This window comes from Eptesicus fuscus, chromosome 2, assembly GCF_027574615.1.
Source record: "Eptesicus fuscus isolate TK198812 chromosome 2, DD_ASM_mEF_20220401, whole genome shotgun sequence".
Classification (NCBI taxonomy): domain Eukaryota; kingdom Metazoa; phylum Chordata; class Mammalia; order Chiroptera; family Vespertilionidae; genus Eptesicus; species Eptesicus fuscus.
In genome coordinates, this window is record NC_072474.1 from 1954711 (window position 1) to 1981279 (window position 26569).

General features: G+C 43.9%; 1 protein-coding gene and 1 pseudogene across 1 annotated transcript in view; one reads left to right on the forward strand and one right to left on the reverse strand.

Moving 5' to 3' along the window:
* LOC129150974 (cytochrome c oxidase subunit 7C, mitochondrial-like) overlaps positions 1 to 8018 on the forward strand; it is a 28827-nt pseudogene extending 20809 nt beyond the window's left edge.
* THSD4 (thrombospondin type 1 domain containing 4) overlaps positions 1 to 26569 on the reverse strand; it is a 764623-nt gene that overhangs the window by 618020 nt on the left and 120034 nt on the right. Inside the window, exon 5 of the mRNA XM_054725222.1 lies at positions 8256 to 8703. Coding sequence (XP_054581197.1) covers positions 8256 to 8703 — 448 coding nt within the window. The remainder of the gene's footprint in view (positions 1 to 8255; positions 8704 to 26569) is intronic.

Here is a 26569-nt window from a genome sequence, read left to right on the forward strand (position 1 = left end):
TGCCCGGCCACGCCCCCCCAGGTCGCGATCCAGCCGGGGACCCCCAGAAGCGGCTGGCTGGCCCGGCCACATCCCCCCGGGTTGCGATCCAGCCTGGGACCCCCAGGAGCGGCTGGCTGGCCCGGCCACGCCCCTCTAGGGTTGCCATCGCTCCCCAGGACCCCCGGAACTAAGAGGATTTGGCGCCGCCATCTTGGTTTTCTCAATGGCCAGATAGGCCACCCGGAGTCCCGCCCCCAGCCTCTCGCAGGCCCAATCATGGGCATAGCGGAGGTGCGGTCAATTTGCATGTTTCTCTATTATAAGGTAGGATAAGTACACTTAATATTTATATATTCATTTATAGTTCACATAGGTATACATGCAAGGCCACTGACAGAATATGAAGAAGTCAACTGGAAAACTTTCTGTGGAAAATTCCAAGCAGTGTAGAAGATGCAAAGCGGAGTGTTCTGAAAAGCACTGACACTAGCAGATCTCCCAGGTAGGAGGTTGGAGACAAGCTCAAGATAAGAGAAAGTTAGAGGTCCTTCCTGTCCATCCAATAACTGGCCCCCAGTAACCGGCAAGTTTTACACCTTACAGAATTGCATTAATTATTGCCTGGCCCACCTGCTAAGTTTCTCCTTAAAACTGCAGTCGGGAAGTTATCAACTGCCTTCCATTCAATGTCAGACTGAAAATGGGGCAGAATTAGAATCTGCCTGAACAGAGCACACTTAACTACACTGGAGATTTGTCCAGCATCTTCCCTTGATTTCACATACTGCAAGGCAGAAACAACTCCACGTGAATAAATCCAGTGTCAGAATCCAGTCCCTCTCCTCCCGCCCAGGGAAATTTACTAGACAGACACCCATACCAGAACTCATCACATTCCTGCTTGTAGCAGTAACTGTGGGCCAGTTATTGGATGGACAGGGCCTCTAACTTTCTCTTGTCGTGAGCTTGTCTCCAACCTGCTTATTTCCTCTCATATTGTAAATTGCACTCTGCCTAACCTCCTTTGGCAACAAAGCACCTTAAAAATTTAAACTCTTATCCCTGCCTTGCACTTACAGCCTCCTTTATCCAGGAGCTGGAGCGCCAATCACTCTCCAGGCGAAAGAATTGCTCCAGAGAAGGCAGCAAGGGATACCACCTCCAGCAGTGTCCTGGTCTGCTCATGTATTTAGCAAATAATAATACAAAACCCAGAAACATAATTTTACTTTAATTGTATCTCCTCAGGCACTAGAATAACTGCAGTTTGGTTTTCTGATTCCCCAGTTTCACCCCTGTAAACACACTAGTTCTTTTGTTCCCAAGTTTTGGCCAAGAGTTTTCATGAAGAAGAAACAACTATTTACTCAAGTCCTTGAGTATTTGCTATTTTTCGCCACAGCTGAAAATACAGGGCTGTGCGTGTTAGCCCTTCCCGGCTGAAGACACACTTGCAGGTGAACACCGTTCACTGGGCAAACTTCTGAGTCACTGAGAGGTTTCCCCCACACTCCCTCTTGCTCCTTAGCCATGATGGGAGTATAAAGGGACTCTAGATCCCTGTCACTCCCTCTTCCTAGAAAATTCTTCCCTCACCTAAAGAGCCTGCACTTCTCTGTTAGATTAGTATGATTTTTCACAATATTGCCCTTTCACCACTTCCCTCTTTGAATAGGAAGATTTGCATAATTTGCGGATTCCTGTCATCTCTTCATGTTGGACATGGGAGAGGATATGTCATTGGTTGCTAAGATATTGGAGCATGGGGGTCCACATGGAGAGTGTGCAAGTAACACTTAACACAGCAGGACTGAGCCTGCTCTCCTTAAGAAGGCCTGCTTGCAAGGTTGGTCCTTGGCTGGCGTCTGGAAACTTGGAAGTCAGAAGGGTTTCCACCACTCCCTAAGTGATAAGAGTGACTCACTATACCCAAACCATAGTTTATGCTAAACATATGCTTTTCTTTTCGACTCTGGAATTTTGTATGTGGCAGGCAGAGAGTGCCTTCATGACCAGCCCCCAATAAGAACTTTGGGCAGGGAGTCTCTGACGAGCTTCCCTGGTAGACAACCCTCCACACGCGTTGTCACAACTCAGTGCTGGGGAATTTAGCGTGTCCTGTGCGACTCCACTGGGACAGGCCTCTTGGAAGCTGATGCCTGATTTCCTCTGGACTTGGCCCCATTTGCCATTCTCTCTGTAGATTTTCCCCTATGTCCTTTCGCTGTAATAAATCACAGCTGTGCATATGACTATAGACTACATGCTGAGTCCTGTGAATCCTCCTGGCGAATCATTAAACCTAGGTGTGGTTTTGGGGAACCCTAACAGAGAGTTTTAAAGTGTTCATAGGGTATAAAACTTCCAATCAAGATGGTCATGTAGTTTAATGCAGTACTCAAATCCTCTCACAACTACATCAAAATTACAGCTAAACTACAGAACAACCATCATTTAGAACCTCCTGAAATCTAGCAAAACTGAAGTCCTACAACTAGGGGTACAAGGAAGACTGGTAAGAGGGGCAAAGAGGCAGAAAGGGCTAGTACTACACTTACAAGTGGCATTTTAAAATCAGGAGGGATATCTTAGCTATGGAGGTCCCCCCTGAGGAGCAACGGGTCCCAGCCACACACCAGGCCACCAAGCCCAGGGTTCCACTACTAGGAAGAGGAGTCCCTATAACTTCTAGCTGTGAAAACCAGTGGCTGAATGAAACAGAGGACTGCTGGAGTCCCAGGCATTCCTCTTAAAGGGCCCACACACTGACTTAGACTCACTTGCTCTGAGCTCCAGGACTGGGACAGCAGCTTAAAAAGTACCAGGGACATATGTGGAGGAAATGAATTATCTGGCATCAGGGAGAGAGCTGGGGGACAGCTTTCTGCCAGACAAAAGTGATGGCAGAGGTGATTGTTCCTTTTCTGAGACCAACCCCCAACCACAGAGCCAGCACGTGGGCGCCGTTCTGAGTCTTCACCAATCTGGCTCACATTGTTTGTCCTGCTCTAGTGATTCCCTGAGACCCCGGCATCACACAACTTGCAGGCCCACCCAAGCTGTTTCCAGTGGCTTTTTCATACAAATGTCCTCTCTTGTCTCATACTTTGGAATTTATTAAAATCTCTCAAATAAGCAACAGCTGGCCTCTTCATACACCATATCTCCTGCTAAGTGGCCTCATGCCCAGCACTAGCAGCAGCAGGCCTTAGTTCACAGCTTAGCCTCTCCTGGGCACCTCCAAGTACAGCACAAGAAGCAGCCATCTGCAGATCATTCTGTAGCTTGTGCTGAGTGGCTCCAGCCAGGGCACAGGCAGTAGGCACCTTGTACCTCCTGGAATGCCCCAGAGCCAGTGCACCTGGTGGATAGCTTCAGACCACATCAGATTTCAACCCTACCACCTCCACGTGTGGCACACTCAAAGGGTAGACTTGGTAAGTAACAAAGCCACACTGAAGCAAGTCCTGATCCATAGGATTGACTCCTGCACAGCAGCTCCTACACTGCAGTTGCAGCTGGTCCTCACAGCCGAATGGCCTGGGTGGAGGGGGTGGGGGGAAGTTCAACAGCAATCAAGGCTCAACTACAATAGGACAATGCACACAGCCCACACAGGAGCACACCTGGAGTACCAAGTTTGTGTGACTGGGGAAGCTGCATGACTGAGCCCTACAGGACACCTACTATACAAGATCACTCTATCAAATCTTGGAGAATTAGCAGCTCTATCTAATACATAGAAACAAACATAGGGGAGCAGCCAACATGCAGAGACAAAGAAATATGTCCCAAATGAAAGAGCAGGAGAAATCTCCAGAAAAAGAACTAAATAAAATAGAGGCAAGCAAACTATGAGATACAAGTTTAAAACAATGGTTATAATGATGCTTAAGTAACTCAGTGAGTACTTCAAGGAACTGTAATGAGAACTTCAACAACATGAAAAAGTACAAAGAAAACATTAAAACGACCACTCAGAAATGAAGGATACACTACTGAAATGAAGAGTAATTTACAGGGAATCAACAGTAAAGTAGATGAAGGTGAGAATCAAATCAGTGATTTGGAATAGAAGAAGCAAACAACACCAAATCAGAACAGCAAAAGATAAAGGAACCCAAAACAATGATGTAAGGAGCCTCTGGGACAACTTCAAGGGTACCAACATTCACATCATGGAGGCACCAGAAGGAGAAGGGAGAGAGCAAAAAATTGAAAACCTACTTGAAAAAATAATGACAGAAAACTTCCCTCACCTGGTGAAGGAAATAGACATACAAGTTCAGGAAGCATGGAGTATCAAACAAGATGAACCCAAAGAAGTCCATACCAAGACACATTATAATTAAAATGCAAAAGGTTAAAGACAAAGAGAGAATCTGAAAAGCAGCAAGAGAAAAACAATCAGCTACCCACAAGGGAGCTCCCATAAGACTGTCAGCTGATTTCTCAACAGAAACTATGCAGGCCAGAAGGGAGTGGCAAGAAATATCCAAAGTGATGAAAAGCAAGAACAAACAACCTTGATTAATTACTCTACCCCATAAAGCTATCATTTTGAATCAAAGGACATATAAAGAGCTTCCCAGACAAGAAAAAGATAAAGAAGTTCATCACCACCAAGCCAGTATTAAACAAAATGTTAAAGGGTCTTCTTTAAGAAGAAGAAAAAAAGATTAAAAATATGAACAATAAAATGGCAAAAAAAAAACCATGTTTATTAATAATTGAACCTAACCCTAGCTGGTTTGGCTCAGTGGATAGAGCGTCGGCCTGCAGACTGAAGGGTCCCAGGTTCGATTCCGGTCAAGGGCATGTACCTTGGTTGCGGTCACATCCCCAGTGGGGGGCATGCAGGAGGCAGCTGATTGATGTTTCTCTCTCTTTGATATTTCCAACTCTCTATCCCTCTCCCTTCCTCTCTGTAAAAAGTCAATAAAATATTTTTAAAAAATAATTGAACCTAAAAACAAAATTAACAAGCATAACAGAAAGAGACTCATAGATACAGAAAACATTTTGATGGTTGCCAAATGGGAGAGGGGTTGGAAGGATGGATGAAAAAGGTGAAAGTATTAAGAAATACAAATTGGTTGTTACAAAATAGTCATGGGGATATAAAGTATAGCATAAGGAATACAGTTAATAATATTCTAATAACTATGTATGGTGTCAGATGTGTATATTTACTGGGATGATCACTTAGTAAGTTATATAATGTCTAATCACTGGGGTTTACACCTGAAACTAATATAATATTGTATATCAACTGTAATAGAGAAATATAAATTACTTTTTAAATAATTTTTAAAAATGAAAGTGTTCATAAAGTATGGTCCAAGTCACAAGAAGCCATGGGCTTATAAAAAGAAGATATACAGTAATAGAACATCTAAGGAATGCTTACTCAATAAGAGTAAATAGGATGTGGCTTGGGATGATAGGGTGCACTGGGGAGGACACTGTGCAAAATGTTACAGCAGAGAAGGCAATTAAACTTGAATGATCCTTTGCCAATATTTTATTATTATGTTTACTATATCTTTGTCCTGGGTTTGAGACATTGTTTTGCCTATTTCCAAAATATAATGAATTCACAAGAATTTTTGAAGATTCATTGCAATTCAATCTCCTCAGTAGTGGAGTTACCCCAGAACCTAGAGAAACCATGTTTGATACATGGGCTGAACAGCCCTGCTATTGGCAGCATAGGTCTGGCAAGAAGTGCACAACTTAAAGAAATGTAGGTTAAATGAAAAAAATGTTTACAAGATATCAGGTCCACATACACTGAGTGGCCAGATTATTATAATCTGGCCACTCAGTGTATATCCTATATAATAAAAGGCTAATATACAAATTGTCCCCTCGACCAGGAGTTCGATGAGCAGGAAGGCCAGCCAACCACCCATGTCCCCTCCCCCTGGCCAGGCTGGCCAGACCCCACCCATGCACAAATTCATGCACTGGGCCTCTAATATCTACACCAATAAAAGAGAAATATGCAAATTGACCATACATCTGCAACACCCACAAGCCATTCAGGAGTGAAAATGCAAATTAACCCAACAAAGATGGCGGGTTGATTTGCATATGCAGTCATGGAGCAGCCAGGAGAGGCAGGATGCCTGCTATGAGGGGGAAGGTGGGGGGCGGAGAGAGCTTCAGCGAACACTGAAGGCTCCAGGCGGAGCGAAGGCCTGGGTCCCAGGTGCCAGAGGAAAACCAGTGCCAGCAGCCAGGGGAAGGAAGGCCTATTCTTGCATGAATCTTCATGCAATGGGCCTCTAATATATATATATATATATATACATACATACCTAATAAAAGAGTAACGTGCTAATTGACTGTACCTCCGCAACGCCCACAGCCAATCAGGAGTGGATATGCAAATTAACCCAACATAGATGGTGTGTTAATTTGCATACACAGGCGCCAAGCGGCCAGGGATGGGGTGGGATGCTTGTGTCGTCGTCATGGCAACAACGCAGGCATTCTGCACCACCCCAGCTGCTCCGGGCCTCTGGGCAGCATGGGAAGGCAGAAAGGTGGCTCTGGCCAGAGCAGAAAGGTGGCTCTGGGCTAGAGTGGAAAGGCTGCTCCGGTCAGAGCAAAGGCAGTGCCGGCAGCCTGGGGAACAAAGGCCCATTCTTAATCTTCATTCGTGCATTGGGCCACTAATATATATACTGAGTGGCCAGATTATTATGCGTTCAGAGATCATAATAATCTGGACACTCAGTGTATATGCCAAATACCCCCTCCCTTTTCCCTTATCTTTGATTTACTAGTACTTGGTCTTCAAAATTAAGAAACAGACTAGTCAATGGGAGAATGTGTTCTCCATTGGAAATGAATTCATTTCATTTTAAAAGAATTGCAATGGATAAACAGGGACCATGTCTAATCATAGGCACTAGTATTTTTTTTTATGTTCCTCACAACTTTGTTACAAGACGAGCAATGATGCTCAATTAAGGCTTACTGGTTGACTGATTAGTAATGGCTTTAGAAAAATTACTGCTTTACAAAAATTAATAATTCCTGAAGTCTGTCAGTTGAAGAACAAGCTAAAAAGCAATCCAGGCATTCAAAGAAATAATTAAAATCACAAATTAAGTCATTTCTATGGACTTCATGGCAGGAAATATATTTTTAATGAGGAAATTGAAGCTAATATATAACAGTTGTCCTGTTACCCAGTAACAGAGTATTAAAGCAGATTAAATTATTAATAAAAAATATAGCAACTTGGAAATTTAACCTTTACACATTTTCCATTCCTTTCTCTTTTATATATAGTTTTTAAACTGATATTTTTAAAACACACTTGGTCATATTATGTAGTTTCCATTTATAATTTCCTTTGCTATTCATTAGTTGTGGAATCTTCAGCAAATGACTCACTACCAGACTTCCTCAAGATGCGTATCTAAAGTGTGTGTGCGCCTGGAAGAGCAGGGAGCCTCCAAGGAAACTTACTGGGTGATACCTAGGCTAGTCAAATGCCTAAACTCCCACTTATTTGGTGCCACCACTGGCTGCCCTAAATTAGCCAAACTGCTCTTGACCCACAGATCGCTGAGAAAGAAATTGTTGACATAAAGCCACTAAGAATTTGGAAGTTGTTTGATATGGAGCAATAGGTTGTCAATAAGTGATTCAAGAAGTTATTGTGGGGAGAATAACAGAGATAAATGAGATGGAAGGAAGGTTTAAAAACTGAAAACCATGGCCTAGCACACAGGGGAACATGGTTGTGAACAAAGGAGGACTTGGCGTGGTACCACTTCCTCCTCCTCTGGCCTCTGCGCCTTTCACAGGGTTTCTGAAAGCGCTCTGTTGGGACGGAGCATCTGGAAGTTCACAAATCCCATGGTCCACAGGAGCCACCATGAGGAGAGCCCAGGGAAGAACTGGCCATTTCCAGTGGAAAGTAAGTGGCGGTTACTAGTTATGATGATTATATACTTTTTGGATCAGGATCTGCCACACCTATCTTTCGAATAAGGCATCAACAGCTTAAGAAATAAGGGTGTTTTAGTTAATCCATGAAATAGGTAATTACTTAATGGATTTCTCTTCTTCCCAAAGCAATGTTTTCCCTTTTATTTCCTTTTTCCTCCTTTCTGCACTCCTCCCTCCAAAAATAAATTACAAAAGCATGGCCTAGAAAACCCATGTCTTGCTGCCTTCCACATCTTCACTGCCACCCAACAGGAAGGTAAGCACAGCAGCCATCCCAGGCGCAGAGGAGGTGGTGTACTCACGTTGGTGTTGCACAGCTTGTATTGGCGATAGGCCCCAATGCAGGAGATTGCTGCAGACCGGGCTGGCTGGGCGAAGCTCAGGGCTGCGCTGTGGGCCCCCATGCCATGGCTGCTGCTTGTTTCTGGGCTGTGCAAAGAACTTGAAGCTACAGGGAAGCCCTGGTCATGGGTCAAAGGCAGCTGGTAGATGGAAGCCTCTGAGGCCTGCAGTCCAGAATGAGGGCCACTGTCACTCTGGTACAGAGGTCCATGGTGGGGGGCCCGGCCACCTGGAGGGCTATAGCCATAGCTAGGACCCGATGCCTCTAGGGACCTGGAATGCCGGGATGAGGACCTCTGCCTCCGAAGCCTCTGCGGTGAGTGTGTGGAGTCCGTCTGCAGTGGTAAAATGTATGGGGCCTTTCCATAGCCATACTTGCCAGGGCCGATGGGACCTCGGGTCCTGCTCCTACAGAGACACACAAAAAAGGAGATGAACAGTCATGGGAATTGTCACATTCACCCGAAAGCTCTGGTCCATGGTAGAGGGACTGGGTAGAAACATGCTTAGGAGAGAGCCCATGGTGGGACAGGGAGGCAGAGGGCGCATTCCAGGAGGAGGGAATGTCCTGGAGGCTGGAATAGGCTCTGCAGAGGCTGGAAGACAGAATGAAGGGGGGTTACGTAAGCAGTTGAAAATGAGTTTAGGACAGTGAGCTGTGGTGTGTACATGACTTACATCAGGGAGTTTGGGTATTTTTATAGGTTGTAAGGAGCCACTGAAGGTTTTTTGAGAAATATAAAGATATAATTGTAATTTCAGCTATAGTAACTTCCTGTTCATTTTTTTCTGATAGTGGTTTGTGGGTTTTTTCTAACTCAACTATGCCTGATATTTCAGACCCTGTTTCCATTACCATTCATGTCCAAATAGCATTTCTAGATAAGTAGTATTTAGCTAAGCAGACAAATTCTAATGCAGTCCTAGGCCTGACTTGCACTGTGTCAGACTTACTCCCTTAAGAAACCAGGGAGGTTGAGCAACTAGCTACTCATTACTCTCAAGGGAACCCATGCTGAACAATGGTCATCTTCACATTGGTATGGATTTATTGAGACCTTATGGAAATCATGTAAACAGTGGTATACTGGGAAATGTTTGACTGGCATTCCAGGGCATAAAAGCTGTGATTTGTAGCATTTTTCACTTCCATAGTGTAAATACTCCCAATATGGCCAACTTCAAGCTGCCATTGTGAAGACACAATCAGCTCTAGTGAGGAGGGGAAAACCAGGTCCAGCACAACAATGCATGTAAAGTGACTATAAAGGAGCTGTTTGCATAATATAGGAATGGCAATGAAATACAAAAGTGAATCAAGCATGGTTCCTAAGACCTCAACCTTACAACTAGAAGCAACTAGAACATAACGCAGAGCAAGATAAAAATTTTGGAGGCATTGCAAAAATGGTATACTCGGAACTGTGAGGCAAGAGGAAGCACTTTTTCCTGTTAATATGTTGTTGTTTTTATCTTAGAGAGAGAGGAAGAGAGAAAAACATCTATCAGTTTCCTCCCATATGTCAGAGACTGACCTGTAACTTGGGCAGTGCTCTGATCAAGAATTGAACTGGCGACCTTTTGGTGCATGGGACTACACTCAACCAACTGAGCCACACCAGCCAGAGCAAGAGAAAGAACTTTTGACTGGAGGGATCTGAAAAGGTTTCAGCCACCAGTCTGAGACTTGGGAAGCACAGGTTCCAATGTTCTGTGGAAGGACTTAATTAAGTACCAGGTAAGTCATATAACTCTTACTTATTTGTAAAATGACTGAACTGGATTAAATTGCTGCAAAGGTTGTTCCAACTCTAAAGTCATATACTTCCATAATAATTCTACTTTTACATAAAATTGGGAATGTGCCCAAGGGTTTCTACAAGATGGCTCCATTAAAATAAGCACATTAAAGTAGCAATCAATAAGAACCATTAATTTCTGCCCTGAGGAAATTTCTTCACTGTACATAACCACTGAATATAAAATTTAACAGACCACAACCAGTTATTAACATCTTTATCACTAATTGCACCTTCATTCTTAGCTGATATGATTTTGAATTAAACTATGCTAACAGTGCTTATTGTGCCTTTAGGCATTTCTCAATTAATCTTGGCAACACTTCGGATTCTGTTAATGATGGAAGTTCCAGCATGTTGCTTTAAGAGATGCAATTAAGAAGTTAGTCTTCCTATTTCTGACATATTGCATGCCTCTGTTTCTCTCAGCTACTTAACTAAGGAGGTAAAAGACCTATATGCAGAAAACTACAGGACACTGAAAAGAGAGATAGAGGAAGACATAAACAGATGGAAGAACATACCGTGTTCATGGACTGGTAGAATCAACATCATCAAAATGTCCATACTACCCAAAGCAATCTATAGATTCAATGCATTCCCCATTAAAATACCAATGGCATATTTCACAGACCTAGAAAGAACACTCTAAAAATTCATCTGGAATAAAAAAAGACCCCGAATAGTTGCAGCAATCCTGAAAAAGAAGAACAAAGTAGGTGGGATCTCAATACCAGATATCAAGCTGTATTACAAAGCCACTGTTCTCAAAACAGCCTGGTACTGGCACAAGAACAAACATATAGATCAATGCAATAGAATAGAGAATCCAGAAATTGACCCAAGCCACTATGCTCAATTAATATTTGACAAAGGAGGCATAGACATACAATGGAGTCAAGACAGTCTCTTCAATAAATGGTGTTGGGAAAATTGGACAGATATATTCAAAAGAGGAAACTAGACCACCAACTTACACCATACACAAAAATAAACTCAAAATGGATAAAGGACTTAAACATAAGATGGGAAACCATAAAAATATTAGAGGAATCCACAGGCAGCAAAATCTCAGACATATGCTGAAGCAATTTTTTCACTGATACTGCTCCTAGGGCAATGGAAACTAAAGAGAAAATAAACAAATGGGACTACATCAAAATAAAAAGCTTTTGCACAGCAAAAGAAACCATCAACAAAACAACAAGAAAGCCCACTGCATGGGAAAACATATTTGTCAATGTTATCACCAATAAGGGTTTAATCTCCAACATTTACAGAGAACTCATACAACTTAACAAAAGGAAGATAAACAACCCAATCAAAAAATGGGCAATGGACCTAAGTAGATACTTTTAAAAAGAGGACAGAAGGAAGGCCAAGAGACATATGAAAACATGCTCAAAGTCACTAATCATCCAAGAGAAGCAAATCAAAACGACAATGCAGTACCATCTCACACCTGTCAGAATGGCTATCATCAACAAATCAACAAACAACAAGTGCTGGTGAGGATGTGGAGAAAAAGGAACCCCCATGCACTGCTGGTGGAAATGCAGACTGGTGCAGCCACTGTGGAGAACAGTATGGAGTTTCCTCAAAAAAACTAAAAATGGAACTCCCATTTAACCCAGTGATCCCACTTCTAGGAATATATCCCAAGAAACTAGAAACACCAATCAGAAAGGATATATGCACCCCTATGTTCATAGCAGCACAATCCACCATAGCTAAGATTTGGAAACAGCCTAAGTACCCATCAGCAGATGAGTGGATTAAAAAACTGTGGTACATCTACAGGATGGAATACTATGCTGCAGTAAAAAAGGAGTTCTTACCATTTGCAACAGCATGGATGGAACTGGAGAGCATTATGCTAAGTGAAATAAGCCAGTCAGAGAAAGATAAATATCACATGATCTTACTCATTTATGGAATATAATGAACAACATAAACTGACGAACAAAAACAGATCCAGAGACAAAGAAGCATCCATCAGACCATCAAACCTTAGAGGGAAGGTAGGGGAGGGTGGGGGTAAGGGGGAGAGATCAACCAAAGGACTTGTATGAATGCATATAAGCCTAACCAATGGACACAGACAACAGGGAGGTGAGGGCATGAGTGGGGGGGATGGAAGGGTAATAGGGGGATAAGGACAGATATATAACACCTTAATCAATAAAGAAATTTTTAAAAAAAGAAGTTAGTCTTAAAAATATGTATAACTTGAATGTAATTTGCCTTTTTCTTTCTTGTGGCAGGCCAGGTAAAATGAATGACATCATGCAAAGACAAAGGAAAGAATTTCTCTGTGTGTCCGTGTGTCTTCTTTTTAAAGACCTGAAAGCCTATCAAACATTCTAGCCTCGAATACTGGGTGAAAACACCCAGCTGAAGGTGACAGAAATGGAGCAGAGCTTCTCAAACACAGATGTGCCCAGGAAGCACCAAGGGATCTTGTTAAGAGACAGGTTCTGGTTCTCCATCTCCAACAAGCTCCCAGGTGCTGCTGGTGCTGTTGCTCCACGGACCCACCGCTTTGAGAAAGGAAGTCACAGGACAGAATTGAAATTCCAAACAAAAAGGTGAAAATTCAACAGCAAAATTTATCATGTTTAATGAATAAATATAAGTATAAATTTTTACAAAAACCCTCTGAGTTTGTGACATATGTAAAAAGACCTAGGCCAGACTGCACTGCGGCAGGTCACCTAGTGAGAGCTGCTGCAGCAAGACTGACTGGACCTCTGTCCTGGGAACAGAGCAGCCACAAAACCTGCTGTTGGCTGAGGACTTGTACAAGCATCTTTTCAAAGGCTGCCCATCACTCTTGAGGGGGGTAATGTGTACATGTGCAAATGTGTATTTTTCTTTTCACACTGCTTTGTGGGAGGCTCTGCCTAATCAGGAGAACCATTCGAAACCCACAAATAGTAACACCATCAGAAAGATGATCATCTTATCTAATAAAAGAGTAATAGGGAAATTGACAGTCACTCCAACACACAAGATGGCCACCCCCATATGGTCAAAGATGGCCACCACCATGTGGACACAAGATGGCCACCACAAGATGGCCAGCAAGGGAGGGCAGTTGTGGACGATCAGGCCAGCAGGGGAGGGCAGTTGGGAGGGATCAGGCTTGCAGGGGAGGGCAGTTAGGGGTGACTGGGCCAGCAGGGGAAGGCAGCTGGGGGCAACCAGGCCTGCAGGGGAGGGCAGTTGGGGGGGGATCAGGCCGGCAGGGGAGGGCAGTTAGGGAACACCAGGCCACCAGGGGAGGGCAGTTGGGGGTGACCAGGCCTGCAGGGGAGGGCAGTTGGGGGGGATCAGGCTGGCAGGGGAGGGCAGTTAGGGAACACCAGGCCACCAGGGGAAGGCAGTTAGGGGAGACCAGGCTGGCAGGGGAGGGCAGTTAGGGGAATCGGGCTGGCAGGGGAGCAGTTAGGCATCAATCAGGCTGGCAGGGGAGTCGTTAGGGGGTGATCAGGCTGGCAGGCAGAAGCAGTTAGGGGAAATCAGGCAGGCAGGCAGGTGAGTGGTCAGTGGGATTGGGCAGTCAGACATCCCTCAAGGGGTCCCAGATTGGAGAGGGTGCAGGCTGAGCTGAGGGACACACACACCCTCCCCCATCCCCTGTGCACAAATTTCATGCACCAGGCCTCTAGTTCATAAATAAATGACCAGCTAATTCTGAGAACCAGACTAAAGAGAATGAGCAGCCAATCAGGGTGTGATTATGAGAGATGTGATTTCTGAATACTTGACTGGGCAGCAGGTTCATCCCCACTTGGCCAGGATTAAGTATTTTTTCCCTACAGCTGATCAGAGCTAATCATCCTGACCATTCAGAATGGCCTGTTCCCCACCAACACAAAGTACATCTGGCCACTTGCAGAGCAGCCTACATGAACCAGGAAGATTTATGTAGAGTTGGGATAATAAGCACAGATGTGGCCAGTTAACCCTCCCTGCAGAAGGTTAACCCAGGGGTCCATGCGGAGATGCCTGGGGGCTGTTAAGTTGAATACTTCTGTGTGGTCTCCCCCTAACCCATCGCCAGAATTTTCCCCACTTGTCACAGCTCTGACTAATTTCAGAAAGTGAAGCCATAAGAAACAGAAAAAGCCCAGTTTGGAGATCTAAGATATACATGATGGTGTAGTATAGTAGTTGTTGACTTGGACCCTGAAGCCAGGGTTCCTGGGTTTATATCCCAATTCTGCTAACGTACTAATTACTGAACCTTTGGAAAAGTTACTCAGTCTTCTAATGCCTCAGTTTCTTCAAACAGGGCCAAGAGTAGGATGAGGCCAGTGAAGCACAGAGGGTCAGGTGAGTGCTGTTTGAACCTAAGAGTGATTTCTTAAGTTTGGGACCTAAGACCTTACCCTGGGCCCAGTCCTGGCCCTGTATGCATTTATAAATAAAGATGACAAGGCCATCTCCCTATAGGTTGTTGTAAAGAGTAAATAACTTAGTAAGAGCAACGGATTTAAAGCACGACTAGCAAAGAACATGGATGATACAAGTATTTGCTTTTTTTAAATGATCTGGATTGGCCACTTAATAGCTCTATAAACTCTGGCAAATAATGCACCCTCATGTTTCTTACCTATAAACTGAGAGCATATCCACTAGGATGGCTACAGTAAAAGGACAGATAACAACAAGTGTTGGAGAGGATGTAGAAAAACTGGAACCAGCATGCATTTCTGGTGTGTAAAATGGTGCAGTCCTTTGGAAAACTATCTGGAAGTTCCACAAAAAATGAAATGTAGAGTTACCATATGACCCAACAATTACAATCTTGGGTATATAACCAGAGAAATTAAAACATATGTCCACACAAAATCTTAACTCAAATGCCTTGGATAAACAACATATAGTATATTCGTAGAATAAGATTATTAATGGCCACAAAAGGATTGAAATATTGATATTTTCTATAATATAGATGATCCTTGAACATATTATATGTGAAAGGAGCCAGTCAAAAAAAAGGCATGCATTGTATGATTCCATTTATATGAATTGTCCAGAGCAGGCTAATCGGTAGAGACAAAAAAAAGTAGATTAATGGTTGCCAGGGGCTGGGAGAGGGGAGAATAAGAAGTGATGCTAAAGGATATAGGATTTCCTTTTGGGTTGATGAAAATGTTCTGTAATTAGGTAGTGATGATGGTTGTACAACCTTGTGAATATACAAAAAGCCTGAATTATACACTTCAAATGGTGAATTTTATGGTATGTTAATTTATCTCAATAAAGCTGTTATTTTCTTTTTAATGAGAGCATGGATAATTTTCATCCTATTGACTTAGAAAGATCAAATTGAAAATGAATTTTTTAAATCTGAAAGCAGTTTTTATCATGTTTTCCATCATTTGTTTCAATAACCTTTAACAAACCTTCATTGAGCATCTTTACGAACATCTACTTAGCATCTGCTGTGATGTTTTTTCTGCTCGTTCACATTTCCAGCCCTGACAACATAAGTCAATGCAGAGTCCCCATTCCCCATAGCATGGCTCAGTGACAAGAACATAACAGTAAGGGTTCTGACACCAGGTACCAGGCCCAGTTCTTCCAGCGACCTACCATGGGTGTTTGGGGAAATTGTTGTTTCTTGAGATAATGGCTGCAAGTAGCATTTTGGAAAGGGTAATAAACACACAAAATATTTTGCTCACAACAGGCTGGCTACCATCCAGGGCTCATTATGTGTGATGTTGTGCAGCTTTGTGATGTTAATGGTAAACAGTCACTGTGATGATTCATACAAGGACACCACATCCAGTATCCTAACTACATAGGGACCCTGAAAATGTGTCATCTACAACCATCACCCACAAATGACAACAACCTGTCCTCAAAGTCAACCACACAGAACCGACTAACCTCTAGACTAGGGCCTGCTTCGCACCTGTGATGTGCAAGCAAATCACATGGGGATCTTATCAAACTATAGCTTCTGATTCAGGAGGTCTGGGGAGCCTCTGATTCTGCATTTCTAACAAGCTTCCAGGTGATGCTGATGCTGTAGGTCTTGGGTCCACAAGTTGATAGCCTCACCTAGACCTCCCCACACACATATTTTTTTAAAAAATCTTCATTGTTGAAAGTATTACAGATATCCCATTTTCTTCACCATTGACCCTTTCTAACCCACACCTGCCCCTTGCTCCAGGTCTTCACCACCCTATTGTCTGCATACATGGGTTATGTACATATGCATACAAGTACTTTAGTTAATCTCTTCCCATCCAAACACTCACCACCTCCTTCCCTCTGGGATTCCACAGTCTGTTCCATGTTTCTACGTATCTGAATCTATTTTGTTCACCAGTTTATTTTGTTTTTTAGAGCCCACAGATGAGTGAGATTATATGATACTTGCCTTTCTCTGACTGGCTTATTTCACTTAGCATAATACTCTCCAGGCCCCTGCATGCTATCTCAAAGGGTGAAAGATCCTTCTCTTTTACAGCTGAAAATGTCCCACAGCTTTTTTTTATAATAAATCTTTATTGTTCAGATTACAGGTGTTCCTCTTTTTTTCCCCCCTCATAGCTCCCCTCCACCTGATTCACCACCCCACCCCATGCCCTTACCCCCCGCCACTGTCTTCATCCATAGGTGTAAGATTTTTGTTCAATCTCTTCCCGCATCGCTTAAACCCCCATCCCCCTGAGAATTGTCAGTCCATTCCCTTTCTATGTCCCTGATTCTATTATATTCACCAGTCCATTCTGTTCTTCAGAATTTTTATTCATTTGATGTTTAGATTCACTTGTTGGTATGTATGTATTTGATGTCTTTTTGTTGTTCACAATTTTTACCTTTACTTTTTTCTCCTTCTTCCTCTTCTTAAAGAATACCCTTCAGCATTTCATGTAATCCTGGTTTGGTGGTGATGAACTCCTTTAGCTTTTTCTTATCTGTGAAGCTCTTTGTCTGACCTTCAATTGTGAATGATAGCTTTGCTGGGTAGAGTAATTTTGGTTGTAGGTTCTTGCTGTTCATCACTTTGAATATTTCTTGCCACTCCCGTCTGGCCTGCACAGTTTCTGTTGAGAAATCAGCTGACAGTCGTATGGGTATGCCCTTGTAGGTAACTAACTGTTTTTCTCTTGCTGCTTTCAAGATTCTCTCTTTGTCTTTTGCCCTTGGCTTTTTAATTATGATGTGTCTTGGTGTGGTCCTCTTTGGATTCCTCTTGTTTGGGGTTCTGTGCACTTCCTGAATTTGTAAGTCTATTTCTTTTACCAGGTAGGGAAAGTTTTCTGACATTATTTCTTCCAATAGGCCTTCAATATCCTGCTCTCTCTCTTCTTCTGGCACCCCAAAAATTCGGATGTTGGTACGCTTAAAGCCGTCCCAGAGGCTCCTTACACTATCCTCACACTTTTGGATTCTTCTTTCTTTCCGCCTCTCTGGTTGGGTGTTTTTTGATTCCTCATATTCCAGATCTTTGGTTTGACTCTTGGGGTACGTTGATATACAGTTGAGTTTCTGTATATTCTTTATTTCAGACAGTGTATGCTTAATTTCTGACTGGTCCTTTTCCATTTTTTTGGCATTCTCATTAAGGTCCTTGAAAGTCTCACTAAGTTCCTCGGAGGTCTCTTCAAGTTTCTCAACCGTTTTTAGAAGATTCTTGAGTAACCTTATAAATGTGGTTCTGAACACTGTGTCGTCCAGTAGTTTACTTTCCTCCATGTCTCCTGTTCGTGACATGCTTCTGTGTCTCCGCATTTTGGCTGCCTCCCTGTGTTGATGGAGTGGCTTGGTGTGGTAGGTGACCTATAGGGGCCAGTAGCTCAGCTTCCCCAATCACCCAAGGTGGTCGCTCTTAGTACACCCCTTTGTGGGCTGAGTGGAAAGTCTTGGTGTAGTTAAGTCTTGATTGCTGTTGGTACACTGGGAGGAATTGACCTCCAGGCCAGTTGGCTGTGAGGACCCGCTGTGTCTATAATGGGAGAACTGCTGCGCTGGAGACATGCTTATGGTGCAGGACTTGTTTCAGTGGGGCTTTGGTGCTCACTGAGTCCGCCTCCCGAATGTGTCACTTATGGGTATGAGGAGTTGAAATCTGGTGTCTCACACTGACCACTAGGTGCATTGGCTTCTGGATCTCCAATGGGGTGCAGGTCAGCTACTGTCTGAGGCCACCCTGTAGGAACTACAGTGAGAACCACAGTCCTCTCCTCCCTGCTTGGAGGTTGGAGGCTTTGGCGCTGTCTGTACCGGGTTGCAAGTTTACTAGGGTTAAACTGCCATAGAGAAGGCCATTAATATTCAAAATCCACTGCTAGGAGCTTGGGTGTGTCGGTAGATTGTGCGGGGCGGAGTCTCAGGGTATCACTAGGCTAGGGCGTGGCAAACAGTGATGGCTGGCCGTGAGCTGTCTTGATCACGTCCCCGCATCTTGCGCCCCGGCACAGCAAACGGTTATTCTTGGGTGCAGCTCTGCAAGCAAGCCACCCTCACTTTCCGACCCGATGGCAGACAGTCCAGTTTCTCCCAAGAAACTGGATTTCAGAGAGATCGGGAGCTTGTCTCTCTTTGGGCCGGAGAAAGCAACGCCCGCTGCCAACCGGGCTCCGCCGCCAGCTCGCCAACTGGGCTCTGCCACCAGCTCGTATCCTGCGCGCGCCCCCGTACCTCAGTTTTTCAGCATTTGTGCCCTGAATGCTCTTTTCTCTTTCTGTCTAGTTGTAGAGCCTCCAGTCAGCCAGCTTTTCCCATGGTTCTGAGTGATAAACGTTTTGTCTCTTAGTTGTAGTTATGAAATTGTTGTGGACGGCAGCAGTTAAAATGTTTACTTATGCCACCATCTTGGATCTTTTTTCCCCCACAGCTTTTTTATCCACTCATCTACTGATGGGCACTTGGGCTGTTTCCAGATCTGAGCTATTGTAAATTGTGCTGCTATGAACGCAGGGATGAATATATTCTCTCTGATTGGTGTTTCAGGTTTCTTAGGATATATTCCTAGAAGTAGGATCACTGAGTCAAATGGCAAGTCCATATTTCATTTTTTCAGGAAACTCCATACTGCTTTCCATAATGGCTTCACTAGTCTGCACTCCCACCAGCAATGTACTAGGTTTCCCTTTTCTCCACATCCTCGTCAGCACTTGTCATTTGTTGATTTGTTGATGGTAGGCATTCTGACAGGTGTGAGATGGTACCTCATTGTTATTTTGATTTGCATCTCTCAGATGATTAGTGACTTTAAGCATGTTTTCATATGTCTCTTGGCCATCTGTATGTCCACTTTGAAGAAGTGTCTAAGTCGTTTGCCTATTTTTAATATATTGTCTTATTTTTGTTAAGTTGTAGGAGCTCTTTATATATTTTGAAAATTAACCCCTTAGCAGATATATCATTGGCAAATATGTTCTCCCATACAGTGCACTCCCTTTTTGTTTTGTTGTTGGTTTCTTTTGCTGTGCAGAAGCTTTTGATTTTGATGTAGTTCCATTTGTTTATTTTCTCCTTAGTTTCCTTTGCCCTAGATGTATCCACAAACATATTGCTCTAATAGATGTCTGAGATTTTGCTGCCTGTGGTTTCTTCTAGGATTTTTATGGTTTCACAACTTACATTTAAGACTCATCCATTTTGTGTTTATTCTTGCATATTGTGCAAGTTGGTGGTATAGTTTCTTTCTTTTATTTATTTATATATTTTTCCAGCTATCTGTCCATTTTCCCCAACACCATTTATCAGAGACTGTCTCTACCCCATATGCTCTTGCCTCCTTTGTCAAATATTAATTGAGCGTAACGGCTTGGATCAATTTCTGGGTTCTCTGTTCTGTTCCATTGGTCTATATGCCTGTTCTTGTGCCAGTACCAGAATGTTTTTATTAGAGTGGCTTTGTAATTTAACTTGATGTCTGGTATTATGATCCCTCCAACTTTGTACTTCTTTCTCAAGATGGCTGCAGTGATTCAGGGATCTTTTTTGGTTCCATACTAATTTTTGGAGGATTTGTTTCAGATTTGTGAAATATGCCTTTGGTATTTTAATATGGATTGTATTGAATCTATAGGTTACTTTGGACAGTATGGACATTTTAATTATGTTAATTCTACCAATCTATGAACACGGTATATTCTTCCACTTGTTTTTATCTTCTTCATTCTCTTTTAAATGTCCTGTAGTTTTCTAAGTACAAGTCTTTTACCTCCTTGGTTAAGTTTATTCCTAAGTATCTTAATTTTTTTGTTGCAATGGTAAATGGGATTGTTTTATTGGTTTCTCTTTCTGAGAATTCATTATTGTTGCATAAAAGTGCCATCGATTTCTGAGTGTTAACTTTGTATCCTGCTAAATTGCCAAATTAATTTATTAAATCTAGTTTTTTGGTGTAGTCTTTAAGATTTTCTATGTACAATATCATGTCATCTGTGGATAATGACAGCTTTACTTCCTCCTTTCCAATTTGGATGCCTTTTATCTCTTCTTCTTGTCTGATCACTGTGGCTAAGACTTCCAGTACTATTCTATATAATAAAAGGCTATTATGCAAATCGACTGAATGGTGGAACAACCGAACAACCGGTCGCTATGACATGCACTGACCACCAGGGTGTGTGTGCTGAACATGGCGGGCATCAGCCGTCGCAGGATGGTGGAGCAGGTGAGTGGGGGTGCCAGATCAAGGCAGGGCACCAGTCGCTGTCATTGGGGCGAGCCTCTGGTGGTTACTGAAAATTCTTTGCTCCCATGTGCTGCGGTCCTGCCCAGTGCTCACACCTGCTGCCAGTGCCGGCCCTGCTTGCACCCGCTGACGGCTCCAGCCCCAATTGCTCCACACCATCAGCAGGTACAAGCAGGGCCAGCACCATCAGCATGTGGGAGCAGTGGCAGTGGGAGCGGGGCTGCCGGCAGACAGGGCCTGGGGGCCAAGCGGGAGGGGCCGGGTGGGGGATCTAGATTTTAAGAATATATTTTTATTGATTTCAGAGAGGAAGGGAGAGCTAGAAACATCAATGATGAGAGAGAATCAATGATCGGCTGCCTCCTGCACACCCCATAATGGGGATTGAGCCCGCAACCCAGGTATATGCCCAGATCAGGAATTGAACCATGACCTCCTAGTACATAGAGTGATGCTCTACCACTAAGTCTCACCAGCTGAGCACCCTAGGTTTTTTTCATTTCCATTTACATGGAAAATATTTTTCAATCCATTCACTCTTATCCTGTGTGGTTTGGTCTCTTGTAGACAGCATATATTTGGGTTATGTTTTTGTATACATTCAGCTACCCTATGTCTTTTGATTGGAGCACTTAACCCATTTACATTTAAGGTTATTATTGAATAAGTGGCCCGGTGCACAAATTCGTGCACAGTGAAAGGAAATTAATTAGAAGAAATATTTTAATATCACTATTCGCCCTTTCTCTATAATAGAAGTGTCAACCAAATTCACAATCAACAATGATAGATGGAAACACACGTGTGCGATTGGCACCAACAAGAACTTTATGTATATAAACTTGCTTAATTAGACCTGCTTTCTGAGTTAGCTAAACTTCTTCCACCCCAGTGAAGCACCCCACATTCTCTTTCAGGTAATTGTCAGCAACAAAGCAAATTATTATTGTAGATCATGCAGGGAGAACAAAGGGTGAAATATTTAACTGCAGCAGTGTTTGACTATATTCTGTGCAGTGAGAAAACCTGAAGTCATTTTCAAGGTCCACCATTTCCTACTTCTTTTCAGTCAGGTCAGTTTCTAAGCTTTCTAAATCTCCATTTTCCGGCTAATGAAAAGAAAATAGGATTCCACCGAGTCTCCTATCTACCTACTCCAGGACTTCTGTGAGGATCAAATGAGATGAGGCACGGGAAAACACTTCACAGACATTTGGTTAAAGTGTAAAATGTTTCCACTTGGCTCTAAAGCAAGTCGTGTTCCTGGGCTGAAGCAACTCCAAGGAAGCTAGTCACTAGGAGAGGAAGCGGGAGTTGCTACACGACATCATTACCTGGTGCCTACAGCCACCGTTTCTGGGCTGGGCTCGGCTGTGGGCCACATTTTGCACCATGGGGTCTCAGCAGCATTGGCTGCAATTTGGTGGGCTTTCAAAATCCAGGGTGATGGTAGAGCCTGTGTCCCACTTGGGGGAAGCCAAGTGTTGCTTTTTGGGCACCAGGTCCACAGTGCCGCTTCTCTGTAAATGGACAGTGCGTGTCACGGCAGTTCCTGTGTTGAATATCTGCCCCCTGGTGGTCAGTGCATGTCATAGCAACTAGTCTGACACTTAGCATATGAGCCTTTTATATATATACTAGTGGCCCGGTGCACGAAATTCGTGCATGGGGGGGTGGGGGGAAGGGTGTCCCTCAGCCCAGCCTGCACCCTCTCCAATCTGGGACCCCTCAGGGGATAACCAGCAGTCGGACATCCTTCTCACAATCCAGAACTGTTGGCTCCTAATCGCTCACCTGCCTGCCTGATGGTCCCTAACTGCTCCCCTGCTGGCTTGATTGCCCCTAACCACCTCTGCCTCAGCCCCGCATCTGGGACCCAGGATTCCCTCCTCCAGCCGACCACAGGCACCCAGGATCCGGGCTTCCCTCCCTCTGGTCAGCCATAGGCGCCCAGGCCAGCTGCAGCCACAAGGGATGGTGGGCAGGTGGCTTCGCCTGGGCTGCAGCCGCAAGTGCTGGGGCCCGGGACCGTGGGGTGGGCGGCTTCTCCATCTCCCAGGCCACAGCCAGCCACAGGTACTGGCGCCCAGGACTGCAGGCGGGTGGCTTCTCCATCTTTCCTCGGATGCAGTGAGGGTGACTTCTCCGTCTGGCTGTGGCCTGGGATCATGAGGCAGGTGGCTTCTTCGTTTCCCAGGCTGCATCCAGCCTCAGGCGCTGGGGCCATGTTTCTCCATCTCCCCCAGGACGTGGGGCAGGCGGATGTGAGGCTGCTGTTGTTGGCTGCGGCCTGGGATCACGGGGCAGGTTGCTTCTTGTTCTCCCTGGCTGCAGCCAGCCTCAGGCACTGGTGCTCGAATTCTCCAACTCCTACAGGCCCGGAGCGGTGGGGGGGCAGGGCTGCCGCCATGTTTTCAGGTTAATTTGCATACTCACTCTGAATGGCTGGTAGCGTAGCGGAGTGACGGTAATTTGCATGTTTCTCTTTTATTCGTGTAGATAGATAGATAGGTACTTACTTCCATTTTAATTATTTGCCTAGATTTCTCTCTCTCTCTCTCTCTCTCTCTCTCTCTCTCTCTCTCTCTCTCTCTCCCTCTTTATATATATGTGCTGGTTTTTGGTGTTAAACTCCTTTAACTTTTTTTGGTCTGGGAAATCTTTATTTCACCATCTATTCTGAATGATAGCCTTGCTGGATAGAGTAGTCTTTGTTTCAGATCCTTGCTTTTCATTACTTTGAATACTTCATGTCATTCCCTTCTGGCTTGTAGAGTTTCTGATGAAAATCAGCTAACAGCCTTATGGGTGCTCCTTTGTAGGTAACAAATTGGTTTTCTGTTGATGTCTTTATGATTCTCTCTGTGTCTTTAATTTTTGGCATTTTAATTATGATGTGTCTGGGCATGGACCTGTTTGGGTTCTTTTTGCTTGGGACTCTCTGTATCTCCTGAATTGTGTGTCTTTTTCCTTCACCAGGTTAGGGAAGTTTTCTGTCATTATGTCTTCAAAGAGGTTCTCTATCCCTTGCTCACTTTTTTAATTTTCTGGTACTCCTATAATGCAAATATTATAATGTTTCATGTTGTCCCACAGCTCTCTTAAACTGTCCTCCTGTCTTTTTTTTGTCTTTTTTGTTCTCTGATTGAGGGATTATTCCTATCCTGTCTTCTAATTCACTGCCTCACCTAATCTACTGTGTATTCCTTCCAATGTGTTCTTTATTAGTGCTATATCTGTTCTCATGCTGTTGAGCATCCTTATAATTATTCTTTACTCTGTATCTGATAAATTTCTTATCTACATTTCACTTAGCTCTTCTGGAGAATTCTCTTGTTCTTTCATTTGGAGCTTGATTTTTGTCTCCTCAATTTGGCTGCCTGTTTGGGTTTGTATCTATGTGTTAGGTAGATCTGCCAGTCTCTGGTGCAGGACCATGTCAGATGCTGTTTTTCACTGGCCCTGACTACCATTTGGAGCTATCAGCCATCCACAGCTTGTGGCTCCCTCTGCTGGGTCTAGAAGCCTTTGTAAAGGACCAAGATGTGCACCAGAGTCTGCTTTTCCTAGCCCCAGGCCCAGAAGAAGATCACGCAGACTCAAAGCCTCCAGAGATCAGCCTCTGCCTGCAGTCTAATTATTATTAAGTCTTGATTAGCCTCAGGCTATCAACCACAGCAAGGTGTAGACTCTCCAGGGTGCGGCAAGAGGTTTTTCAACAGGGTGGGGCAATTGCTTCCCTCCGCCCCCCAGCTAAAAGCTGCCTGAGAAAGATGGCCTCTGCAGTATGAGGAAATGACTCAGCACAGGAGACCAGGGTGTCTGCCTTCCAAGCTTTAACCCCTGAGCCCCCTACCCTGAATTCTTGTCACATAGCTCTAGCCCACTCTGCCCTCCATCTGTTGGATACCAAGGTGAGTGGCTGCACATGAAATTTTGTGTGTTGGCCCTTTAAGAGGGTTCCTGCATTTCCAGCCATCTTTCCCTGGTAGACAGCAACCCTGCTGCTTTTCACAGCCAGATGTTATGTGGGCACCTTTCTCAGTTCTGGTGCTCTGGGCTGGGGAACCCAGCTTAGAGTTTAGACCCCAGAGTTCTCAGTGGGAACCTCCCACAGCTGGTATATCCCTCCAGACCTTCAGCTGCTGTCTGTGGGAGCCCGGCCAGCCTTCTCACACCTCTGCCCTTCCTACCCGTCTCTATGTGGTCTTTAGTTTCTATCCTTGGTTCTAAGGGTTTCTTCACCTAGACTCCGATTGATTGTTCAGGATGCTTTTTCTCTATTTTAGTTGTAATTCCAGTTTGGTCCTGGGAGAATGTGAGTTTAGCTTCTTGGAATATGCCACAACCTTGGAATCTCTTCCCCACAGACATCTTAAATTCAACACATTCAAGCCCAAATTCATCATCTTTCCCCACCAAAACTGTTCTCCTTCTCTAATTCTTCCTATGTTCTCTATCTCAGTTGTTCTCAAGCTTAAGCAACCATCAAAGTCACCCGGGACTCTTGTTTAAATTGTTCAAATGGTCGTTGAACCCCACATGCAAAGTTTGATTCAGATCTGTTGTGGGGTCTGAAAATGTGCATTTCTAACAAGTTCCAGTAAAGAATTAAGAGGTGGATGGTACTCCACGCATGCCTATCAGAGCTGTGAAGCCACCCAGGCAAGGCTGTCTTTCAGCTTCTTGAAGCTAAAAGATGGCGTCACACATCTTTCCTTAGTTTCCAATACAGAGCTGGACAGACAGAGTGAGAACCCTGACCTCCAGAAGCCAGGCTGTTTGTATTTCTTATACTCTACATGTTTATCCCCCTTTTGTTTTCTCTTAGAGCTCAGTCAAGTCTCTGTGAGAGGCCTAGCCTCTCAGCTGTGCTAACATGAACCACATATGGGCCATAACATCCGACAGAGCAGCAGCCTCGGGAAACAGCCTTCCAGGAAGCCCAGCAGTCTGAGCCTGCTGGCCTGGGACAAGGCCATGAATCAGCTGCCCCTGTTCGAGTGAGAAGTCTGCTTGCGCTGCTTCAGTTTGAGATTCTGAGTTTACAGTATTAGAAAAGTGGCATTTCTTGCAGCTAACGTACCTGAGTTGAGTTGTTAGGTAAACAGACATTGGAAGATTATTTATTGCTGAAGACAGCTGACAGAATCAACGTGGATGAAGTCCCTGCACTAGAAGCTATTGATAAAATCTAAGAACCTCACTGAATCTCACTATATCTATAAATAATCTCCGTCTGACTTAAATGGTTCCTTTATGCCACATTTGCACTTTGCACTAACATTAAAACAAAACTCTTACCCAGCCAATGTTTTGAGGCAAATTTACATGACCAGTCTTAGCACTGAAGATAGGCTAGAGGGAATGAGAAGGTGAACATTACAGACTCCTAGTCACAATGAACGAGTTAAATCACAATAACTATCAGAATACACAGTGGAGCACTATACGTCTGTTAAGAGAATGAGGCAGGTGTGTACCTGATACAGAATGGTCTCCAAAATACTGTTAAGTTAAAAAGAACAAGTCACCGAAGGCTACACAGAATACACATGCTCCCGTTTGTGTTTAAAAAGAAAAAAGAAAGAGAAAAAAATATACAATGTATGAAAATGCATATGTATGTATGCATGTAGGATATATTTCTGAACTGATACAAATAAAATGTTGGGCAATGATTTCCTCTGGGAAACAGACCCACAGGCATGGAGCAGAGGCAGATTCATTTGTCATTTATTATTCCTCTGTGCCACCATAAAAATTTTTTGTTTGCCTTTTGCACAGGCTTTCAATA